The sequence below is a fragment of the Aedes aegypti genome, chromosome 2, assembly GCF_002204515.2.
Source record: "Aedes aegypti strain LVP_AGWG chromosome 2, AaegL5.0 Primary Assembly, whole genome shotgun sequence".
Lineage (NCBI taxonomy): Eukaryota > Metazoa > Arthropoda > Insecta > Diptera > Culicidae > Aedes > Aedes aegypti.
Window position 1 is genome coordinate 93,043,140 of NC_035108.1, and position 11,879 is coordinate 93,055,018.

General features: G+C 37.6%; 1 protein-coding gene across 1 annotated transcript; it reads right to left on the reverse strand.

The window, feature by feature from the left end:
- Positions 1–160: 160 nt before the first annotated feature.
- On the reverse strand, positions 161–10,807 carry LOC5574712 (dnaJ homolog subfamily C member 22). The gene is made up of 4 exons (XM_001661563.2): positions 10,606–10,807; positions 8,559–9,144; positions 840–1,044; positions 161–778 (listed from the first exon to the last, which is right to left on the reverse strand). The coding sequence occupies exons 2-4, from the start codon at positions 9,136–9,138 to the stop codon at positions 298–300; spliced, it is 1,266 nt and encodes a 421-aa protein (XP_001661613.2). The 5' UTR covers positions 9,139–9,144; positions 10,606–10,807; the 3' UTR covers positions 161–297.
- Between the last annotated feature and the right edge of the window lie 1,072 nt (positions 10,808–11,879).

The window sequence follows — 11,879 nt, forward strand, 5'->3', positions numbered from 1 at the left end:
TTTTCGTTTTGGACTAAATTGTACAAACTGTGAAAAAAGAATGTGGATGTCCTTCATAGGTCAACGTTACATAACTACACTAAGGATTCAGATAATGTCACAGTAGATATAAATTGTAGTTGCAGTGATTAATTCGAAAAGCAATAACAAAATTCAACACTTTTTCGTCGTCTATGTTTAAAAGTTTTATTAGAATATGTATTAATATTTACAGCTTAGATAAGAAATCAATTCAGCGTAAGTAAGTCAGTCAGACGATACCCCATTACTAAAGACTTAACGATACTCATTCCCCCGTTAAAGATCCTCATTGGACTTCTTATTCCGCTGTCGCCTCTTCGATTTGATCTTGCTCAGCACCTCATACGCTTGCTGAATCTCCATGAACTTCTCCTGTGCCGCTCGGCGAAGTTTCTCATCCTTGACCTTGTCCGGATGGTGCTCACGGGACAACTTTCGCCACACCGAAGTGATCTCGGTTTGCGAAGCCGTCGGACTCACCCCTAGAACCTTGTAAGCGTTCTGTTCCCCGTCGGCGTCCATCGAGTCTATGATCTGTTTCCACACCTCACCCCATCCATTGTGCTGCGCGAACTGGATAGTATCCGAAATGGTCTGCTTCAAATCCGTCCACCATGGAGACTTGATAAAGTTGTGAATCGCTTCATGGACTGGGACTTCGTCGCCATCGGAATCGGTGATCGTGCCGTTGAAGTAGAAGAAGCATCCCCAAAGGGAGAGGTAAAGCAGCACACAGGGTACGATTATGGAGGCACGTCTAGAAAGGGATCAGAAACAGTTATTAAACGTTCTACACCTTATGCAGCAATATAATATACTTCATTGGTTTTTCGCGTTTCGGGACTTCTAAATCCCATTCCTTGGAGCAATAATCAAAAGCAAACGCCGAGCAGGCTGCCATCGTCGTGAACCAGTACGCTTCATCGAGTACGAAATATCGTAGCGGATAAAAAGCGTATGATGCTACCAAGCAGTGCCAAAATACTCCTTTTTCACGGCCCATGTTACCGACAGTCCAAACACCTGAAATTTGAATTAAAACGTTAGTAATCATCATTAACCATCTGTATGTGCCAAAAAAAGTCTGTGCCTTGGGTTTTATTGACCCCAAATTCCAATCGGAGGCACACATCGTTAGAATTCCAATTTCATGTCACTGATTGCTCGGGTGGTCATTTCGTTTTTTTTTTTTTCAAACTGGTGGACACTCTTCGTATGCCAGCTAGCTAAATAGTTTGTGAAAAGCCCATTTTTTATAATTCATAGGTTTCTTTCACGAAAAAACTGAGTAAGATAGGCTACATAAACTAGGTGAGCAATGGTATTTACCCTATCAAATAAACGGTTTTCTAAATCATGTTTTTTTTTATCTTTATTAACGAGATTTTTAGCCCTGGGCTAGTTCATCTCGGGACCAACGGCTTTACTTCCCTTCCGAAGGAAGTCGTCACTATAACTTTTTTGTCAGTGACTATCTCGGGGATGGGATTCGATCCCAGGTCCTCGGCGTGAGAGGCGTGTGTTAAATCATGTTTTACGATTTTGATGTATATTACAATCAATGCAAACATCTTTTTTTTTTTGTACAACAAACTATCGTTAGTATTTTCTTAGAGTTAAGTAAAGAATATGAGTATTATTTTCTGTGAAAAAATCTGGCGGCCATCTTTGATTTTGACACCTTTTAGATTTTAAGACTACCGTAACTGTCACTCTTCTTCTTCACGTTCTTCCTATTCCTGGCGTTTAGTCTTTACTGGGATTTTTCAGCTTAATTACCCAACTAACAATTTTAGCGCTATAAGCCAAGATTATTTGCTTTGTGCTGTATAACATTTGAAGTGAAGCAGCGAACGCAGCAAAAAATGAAAACTGTCAAAAATTGAACGATTAGCGTTAATACAGCTGTAACGCAAACGTTTTGCAGCTACAAATCTCAGCTGAATAGATTTTGTCAGATATCGCTTTTGCTGCTTTCACTAAGCTGTAACTCAACACCGTAAAAGATAGCAACCTTATGATGTGGAATAAAACTCGCCATCACCAATCCGGCTGCTTCTATACAATATGATTTGTTATACTGCTCAAAGAAGCGCTTTGTCGTTAGTTATACAGCAAGCATACAGCAGTATGCTGTAAAACAACAACTTGTGGCGCATCTACTCAGCTTGTTGGATGTAAACATTGCGTTTGACGTTTCGCACCCTTTTACAGCCTGATGAAGTGGCTATGACATCTTTTACGATCATTATAAAATATTGTGTGAACCGTTTTCGATGTAGAACAAAACGGTGTGTTTTCTTTGCCTTTCGATATAGACTGTGGTGGCAACAAGGACAGCGTCAAGACTTGTGGTTGCAGAGATCATGAATTCGATTCCAAGCGGTGGCAGGTAACGTTGGGAACATTAAATTCAGATACTTATGATATGAATTCCGGAAGGTGTGAAACAGCTTGAAAATAATATTTAATCGATAATACAGCGAAGCTGTATAATAAATATTCAACAGTTGCGAAATGGTTGAGAAAGCGCCTTCCGAAGATGTTACACAGCTACTTGTCATATAACTGTCGAGATAGAGCAATGATCGGTATGAATAAGAGCTCCCAACACAGCTTAAAAGTAGCTGAGTTGATTCGCCAGATTTGTTGGTAAAAGGATCGCATAGAAGCTTTCGTTCGTATGTACAGTGCCTTTACTTAGCATAAAGCCGTATAAAGAGGGCCTAAAGAATGTTTACATTTGCACTAAATGTTAGTTGGGTAGTCGTAAAGACAGGTTATTAAAATAGGAATTCTCTTCTATAATGCTTATTTTGTAACATAATGATTCTTCGGCATATCATCGATTTCAGGAAAAGCATTCATTCTTCAATTTGTTTGCTCTCAAACCATTTATTGAAATGAACAATAAATTGAACAGCTGATATAACATAATAATAAAAGAATATAATTGTTTTTCAACGGAGGCCTTATAATGCAACATGATGAACGCTCAGATGAAAAATAAATTATTTCAACTACTCATAACAAGTTGGCGTCGAATTTCGAGATGGTCACTAGATTTTACAACTTTAAAACGATACTTTATGATTCAGCAAAGGATTTTTTTAGCTCAAAAACATTGAATTTCCACTATAGATTAATGCACTTCTGGCAATGTCTTACATTAAAACTGTAGATATCACCACAAGATTTATTTGTTTTCCCATTCAATGAACAACAATGCATACATTTAGTAGGGACAAAACGCCAGAGAAAAAATAACAATACGGAAAAGAAGAGTATACGTAACCTGTTTTCAACATGTTGAGTGTTAACAAGTCGAATACATCATTCTACTACTACAAATCAAGATGGCGTAAAAATTCAAGATGGCCGCCCGCTTTTTTTACTTAAATCACTCTTTTTATTCACTTGGCTCGAAAAAAACAACAAGGGTTAAAAACTTTGTTCATTGTTGTACAAAAAATGATGGTTGCATTGATTGCACTCGCCATATACGCCAAAAGCGTAGAACATAATTTAGAAAATCATCTATTTCATAGGGTAAATTGTATTGCTCACCTAGTTTTTGTAGCCTATCGCTAATGGGGAAATACGTTTTATCTGACGAAATTCAAAATGCCGGCCAAATTAAAAATAACCGCCAATTTTTTTTTAATGTTTTTTTAAGCTTCATATGAAAGCTATATCCTTCCTCTATATACGATACCACTAATATTGTAATGCGTTCCAAGGAAAATGTGAGACATATGAAGCGAAGAAATACTTAAAATTTATCTAAATATGGGCTTTATCACGAACTGTTTGTTAAGCTAGCTGGCGTACGAGGGGTCCACCAATTTGAGTAAACCAAAACGATAACCCTTTAGTCTTAGCATATACGACCAATGACATAAAATTGGAAATACAGGCGACTTTCCACATCTCGGTGTTCTACATCTCGATGTCTCTCCCTATGTTGATGATTTTTCCGGTCTCTTCATTCTGCAAACATTTTTACTCTCCATATCTCGATTTCCTACTTATCTCGATATCTCCCTATCTGGATGTGATTTTCATTCCCGATTTTCTCTCCGTATGTCGATGGGCTCATTATCACAAGGTACTAGACTAGATTTTAGGGAATCAAAACAATTTGCAAAGACAAAATGACGTCTGTTTGTTTTTAGTTATCCTGGATACGGAGTGATTTTCAATCTAACATTGAGAGGCTTCTCTTTAATCAATAACTGAGTCACACTTACCTCTTCTGTTGCGTTTTTTTGTATCAAACGCTAGTCAAGGAAATTGCCTTTCGATCTATAGTGAAAATCTTCCCAAAAGCTTTAGTATTCCGCTGTTATAATCGAAAGAGAGCGAGAGAGGAGAAAATCTCTCTATTGTACATAGGTCCTTTAGTAATGTTCAGCGAGAATTGTTCTATGTCTCGATATCTCCCTATCTCGATGGTCCCTTTGATTTCGAGATGTGGAGAGTCGACTGTATAACGATGTGTGCCGATGGCGGCCTGGTTTCAGCGAGAATTGTGCATAGAAAAATTCTGCGAAATTCAAATGGGTTTTCTATTTTTCTGATTTTTAAGCGTACTGAAAAATTAACCCTTTGGTTCAAGGACAATACACTGCAAACTATCTCGATGATAGCTATCACGATTTTCGAATGATAGACAATGTTATCTAGCGATCTTGTGTAACTAAAGGCCTAATTTTGTTAGCTACTTTCCGCGGATAATTGTTTATTGTCAATTTTCAATATTTGAATTTCTTATTGAGTCCTGCAAAAACTACTGTAAATGTGCATGACTGAGGAATGAAAAAAATTATATAAGTTGTTAACAGTTTGAAGGGGAGCTGAAAAATATTTAGAAATAGCTGATGTGGTCATCTAAGTACTCCACACACCGTATCTTGCAATGGATCATTGAAGGTAGTTTTTGCAAGTGCTCACCGCATCAAAACAAAGGCGCCACTGTACATGGGATTTAACATTGTGACAGCATTGCTGTTCTGTCAAACCAACCCGGTGCTAAGCAGCCATGTTTTCGTGGTCACCATCAAACTCAAGAGCAACAACGTACAATGGCCTAATCATATTAGGGATTTTTTCCTCCAATACGAAAATGTGTTTCTAGTTAATCACTTCAACCCAAATTGACTTGCTGTACTGCAATCCAATAGTTTGCAACCGTTTGTTTGTTCGAATAACTGTTGTTATTCGGGAAAAGAAATTTTTCGAAGAAAAAGATTTCGCCTTCATCGTTTATTGTTCCTCAAACGGTTATTTGTTTACAAACATTGAGCTGTCAGTGGGAACCATTTCCCATTAGGAACCATAGATGTTTGCTCGTTATTTTTCAATGGGGTTGTATGGGCGGTGTCAGTAGGCTGTGTCAAACACACAAGGCTACGGTGGCGCTGTCTATGCTTTCCATAGTGGCCGTTTTGGTTATCATTAAACCATTCATAAAGACCCAATCGCAATGAATCCGAAACGGCAACGGAAAGCAGAACCGGTTCGCCATCATTGCGATTGGGCCTTAACAAGCGCTTACTTACTGATACGCTTACCCAACTTACTGATTTTTTCTAGTACCTGGCGAATTTGACGAACTAAAGAACTACCAGAATTCCGGAAACAGGCCAAGCGTATTTCTTGAGGAAAAGTGACGCCACAGACATCACGACATCGTAACACTCCAATTATGTTTATCGTACAGCAGTTGGCAGTTGGTCGACGGTTCTCTCGTGACGTTTGTATCGCTTTTGCTCGAGTTTTACATTTGCACACTACCGCCACCTACCTACCGGTTCGTGAAACACAGTATTTTTAGCATTGGGCGTTAATTTTCTTTTAACTAAGTTTAAAATTGATAATTATTTTAGCTGTTACGTATATTTGTCTGTGGTGATACAGTTAGGATATTGCTTGTCGAATTCTACGTTCAACGAAGCAGAGCCCAGCCTTAAGCACAAATGCAAGATTAAGCGGTTCCCTACTGATTATCCACGACTCATGTTGCATAAATCATTAAAAACAAACAGAAAAGGCGTGTAAGTAGCGAATTATGCACCCTTGGGCGATGGCTACTCAGCTGGGAACCATTGAATTTCGTACCAGTGCTGCATATTGGCCGTCCATTAATTACATAAGGGCTTATGGGGGGGCGGGGGGTTATTTTAGATAACTTACGCGTCATACAAAAAACCTTATCATAGGGGGAGGGGGGGTTGAAAAATCCCGAAAATTGTCTTACAAAATTAATACGTGCTTTTGATATTTTTGAATCTCTGGTATTTGTTCAGTTCACCACATTAGTAGTTGCGTAGCTGCAGATATGCCCAAAAATCATTCTCTCTCGCTCTTTCTCTCCCATAAAATTAGTAAAACCACAAGGCCAGTAATCGTCAAAATCCCAAAATATTTAGAATTGCTTTAAACCATGACTTATGAACCAGTTAAATTATGGCTTCATCGAGCAGGTAATATTTGAAAAATTAAATGAAAGTTTCATGAGTGAGATCTATGTACTATTTGAGAAGCACGTTTTGGAGTTCTGGAAAACGTGAACTGTCAAAAATACACCATGAACTACCATCATGTTTAAGCATAAACATGATCTAGTTCACGGTCTATTTTGCTCGTTGACGAGTTCACGTCTGCTGTTCACCGATACGAGAACGGATTTTTTTTTCTGTGTAATAGAAGATTCCTACATTAATCTCCAGAATAATTGCAAGAATCTTCGAAATTTCTATGGGAATCATTGGAATATCAATTAGAATACTTAGAGTTTCAGAAGAAAACCTGGGGATTCAGAGTGGATTTTCACTGAATTCCATATATTACCATCAGGAATCACCACAATTCCCATCACATCTGACCATCTCCATCCAGTTTGCAGAATGTTCAAAAGCACCTCAAATGTTATCACAAAAAACAAAGATTCTGTTTCGAATATCAGGATATTAATGAAAATCTGTGGAAACACAAGATTTTTTATCCGTGTTTCAAAAATAACTACTAAATTTCTGAAGATTCCCACTGGAACCTCGAGAATATCACCGAAACAGAATCCCATATTCATCATCGGAAACCAACATGCTTTTAAAAAATCCAACGGGAAAATGAGAATCCCCGAAATTCCTCCGTAGTTTGGCCACAATCTTGGTAACCCTACTGAAATTTTAAGAATCCTACAAGAAAAGTTTTCCGTGAGAAAAAACATCAGTTGACAGTTCTCTGGTACACATAGGTATGTAAAAAGAGCTTACGTTCAAAAGAAGTACCGTAAAACGTAGTAACTTTGATAGTTTTTTGGAAGAAAATCTGAATATTTTTGCATTCAGTTTGAAAGATTTTCATTTTATATTTTTAATACAAGTACTGGTATCTCGGCTATCGGTTGCCGTTGAAATATTGCATAACGATTCATATTGAATGGACCGATAATTTTTCATATAAGCGAAAGTCTATTTTCGGTTTTGAAGTAACTTTGATAATGGGTATGTAAACACATCAAAATCAACCACCAAACTACAGTTTGGCATCATTGCAGTTGGAACTTGATTGAAGACTGTTAATAGAGAACATGGATTGGATTTTTTTCATAAAATAACAAAATTTATAGAAAAATTCACATACAAAAGTGTTTCAATTTCATGCTTGCATGAGAACAATCATTATAAGACTGTACCTATGCATTTGTATAAAATAATATTTTTGAAAAATACTTCGATTGATATTAACTTTTAGACATTGAATTCAGCATAAACATAACGTTTACGGAATAAAAAAAGATATATTTCGAACAAAACCTAATGAAGTACAGTCAGGTCTCCTATTAGACACATAGCTGGGGGGCGTTATAGGAATCCACGTTCTAGGAGCCTTATTGGATTTCATCAGTTTGGGGGTGTTGTTGAATATCTCGTATGCGTTAAGAGATAGCGCAGTGTTGTCTTCGGCGGAGTTTCAGAACTCGGTATAATCTACTTTTAGGAGTTGAGGATCGTCCTTTTAGTTAAGATCTTGGCCGGTATTGCCACTTAGAAAAATGGCGTCTTCGGCAAAGTTGTTCAGTATCACACGGGTTAACATTATTTGAGCCGTTCGTTATCGTTCCTTTTCTACAGAGGTTTGGAATAATGGACATGGATGTCTGTTGCTAAGATACAAGCGTTCAAAGTCCGAAATCTTGTTTTTACGTTTTCTCAAAACCCTCACGGCGCCAAGAGTTTCCCCAGTAAAATTTTCTCATACTATTTATAAAAATTCAACTAGATTTCTTGTCCGAAACATTTGTTAAATCGAAGATCCCCAAAACAACGTACCATTTTCTGAAAAAAATACTTTAGAAAACTATTTTTAGAAATATTTAAAGAATATCATGCACAGAACAAATAAAATCTCGGAAACGCTCAATATGTGAAAATTTACAAATCGGTTCACTAAGAAAAAAAGTAAAGTGTAGTAAAACTCTAACCCCAGAACACAGACAAAGGGTTAATCTACTTAACAAAGATCATACTCACCAATAGCCACACCCAACGGAATCAACCAATGCAGAAAGGTCCAGTCCACTCCGGCGAAAACTTCCTGCGGTATGGCAATCATGATCACTTGTCCGAACAGGTACCCCACCATGATACCCATCAGAAAACGAGGCGTCTGGAAGGGAGGCTTCTTATTTTGTCGCAATTTTTCCCGGAACTCCTCGATGAAGCGTGGATCCTCGTTGGCATCCCGTACCATCGCCGGGATTTGGTAAATTTCCGACAGCCATCCGATACCGAAGTAACCACCGAGCGTGCACCACCATACGAAGGCTCGGCGATCCTGATGCAGATAGAGATGGTGTAACCCGAAGAAACCTCCGAACAGCCACAAAATGTAGGTCACCAGGACCGATTTCTGGGGAGGTCTTTCCCTGATCGGAACGTCCACCGGAGGTTCACCGAAGAGGTGATTCAGTTTCTCTTCCTTGCTTTTGCGCTTCATGGGCTTTGGCTTCGAGTCTTTGGACGAGGAAGGGGAAGTCTTTTTGCTGGTTGGTGATGATTTCTTAGACGGCAGGGCAGTGGAACCCGTCGATGGGGATAGTTTCTCACCCATAGCTTACTGCAAGAAGAGAAAAGGGAGAAAATGAGTGAGATACAGGGCTATATTTATCTCACCGGCTGAACCAACAGTTTGTTCAAACAAATTAATACGAATGAGCGTTTTATTTGAACGTCTAACGTGATCAGCAGAATATTAAAAACTAAATGTTATTAAGGTGAATCGTCTGCTGTTACAACAATGTCGCTAAACTCATCAAGATATTCAAATGCTTCGAAACTCATTCACTTAGATTCAACCGAATTTGCTGGATTTCCCAAGTAACAAAGTATCATGCTTACATAAAAAAAACTGTATGAATTTGAATATGTTTACCGTGTTCTAATATTTGCTCGTAAATCTTGAATTTATTTCAAGACTATTCATTATGAAAAAATCTCAACATCGTAATCATATTAACTGTTTGCCTTCATTAAATATTTTTCTAATAGTATGTGCTAAATATTATTGAAATGTACATATTTAGTTATAATTCACGCTTTTGTCAAGATTTTCGTTATTTTTTTAACAATTATCACCATGATATACTGCTAAAAACAGTGTTATTGAGAAATTCAACGGACTTTTATTATTATACATGGCTGTATTTTTTCAATATGAGTATGTTTAGTATGATCTAGGAATGAAATTGTGTCAAAGCTTGTGAAGTCGAACACATTTGTTGTCATGCGTGAATTCTTCAGCCTAATACCTTTTAAAGAAACAAAGCCACATCGTACCAAAATTGACCAAATTCTACGCAATTCTTAATACACTGTTCCAATTCTAAACATAACTGTATGTGTAATTTATTGTGGTTGTAGACTTCACGCTTTTTATTTGAGACGGTGTTTATGCTGAGCCTTTCTCTCATAAATTAGTCCCTTGAGCCGCCAGAAGTTTAAATTTTTATCGCAGTACAAAAATCCATTTAAACATATAAATATGCATATCTTAGAGAGTAAAATATGCGTAAAAATAAACTGATGAAACTTTTTCTTAGATAACATTATCTTAGATCTAGATTATTCTAGAAAAGAACTCTACACATGAATTCAAGGTCAGAATACTGTGTTCACATTACTCATGATTCCTCACAAACGGCTTTGTCGTCAGATCTCGTTTCTTTCGCGCATTCAAGTCACGTAGCTTTTCACAACTTTCACTTGCTCGATCAAGAAGTAAAACTGTGTCGGCCTCCACACATTAACCACCAGGTTCAAATGATTGATTTTTATTGAACTTTTTGCACACAAATCACAGTTTTCTTTACAAAAATGTGCACTAGCTTCACTACATTGGTTTTTTTTTTGCAGTAATTCACCCATTTCTACCATTTTTTATGCCGTGCGGAGGCCATTCTTTCTACCTGAGCGATCTTGAAGCATAGGCCTAGACAAAATTACACGCAAAGAAGCGAACCAGCCGGATACCGTTATTCCTCTTTGAATATGTGGCTGATTTAATACGCAGTCTGCTCACCTGTATGTCGTTAAAAAAACCTCAATGGTCTTAATTGTGAATTTCAATACACAAAGTTTCACTTAATTCACTGTTTAGAATTTAAAACAAAAATCTGAAACATGAATTACTTCCGAATGATTCATTTGTAGCGTTGGACTTTCTTTTGCGATAAGAAAGTTGCTCAACCCGATCTGGCTCTCTGCGCTCTCTGCTTAAGACTGAATAAGCTTCATCCAGCAGCGCCTGAACGAAAAGACATCTGCGCAATGATCACGCAAAGCTTGAGCTAAAAAATGTCTATGGTGAGAGAAGAGAACGATCTCGCACCAACCCACCAACCAACCAACGGAGAAAGACAACGTCAGTGTTTCAGGAAAGAGACTTGAGATGTCTTCGTGGGTTTTATTTTGATCGTTTCCTTCGCGGATTCACTGTTTTAAGACATTGGAGTAAGGAAAAAGAGGCTTGAAAAAAATAAAATAACGTCAAACGATGTTGAATGACTTGATCGTCTATACTGGTGATCAGTATGAAGTGAATGAAACAGGGTGCCATGTAATGTAGCTTCTTCTTCTTTCTGGCGTTACGTCCTCACTGGGACAGAGCGTGCTTCTTAGCTTAGTGTTCTTATGAGCACTTCCACAGTTATTAACTGAGAGCTTACTATGCCAATGACCATTTTTGCATGTGTATATCGTGTGGCAGGTACGAAGATACTCTATACCCTGGGAAGTCGAGAAAATTTCCAACCCGAAAAGATCCTCGACCGGTGGGATTCGAACCCACGACCCTCAGCTTGGTCTTGCTGAATAGCTGCTCGTTTACCGCTACGGTTATTATATTTCATTTGCCGCAGCAGTTCAGATTTTTTTTCAGGTGAGTTGATTTCATCTGCTTATAAGAGAAAAAAAGCACGTTTTCAATTTACTTTGATATTGCAATAAAATGGTCAAATGCAAGAGAATATCGACATCATTTTCAGACTCAGGAAACCCAAATTAAGTACCTAGATTAGTTATTTTTTTAATTCTTAAATCTGTATTTTTTGGGATGATCAATTTCGCTCCATTGTGTAATTTTTGTTTTTTTAACATTCAAGCTTATTTTACGAAATGTTAAACGTTGAAATATCGATAATCACAATTGATAGAGGATTGTACCCCATTGAGCATTAAGTCGTATGGCATAATGAGTGATTTAAAATTAACAGATGCAAATACATATATTATAAGTGATTTCTCCTACACTTTTGAAAATTTACGCACTTTTTTTCCGCATTTTTTTTTGAATTT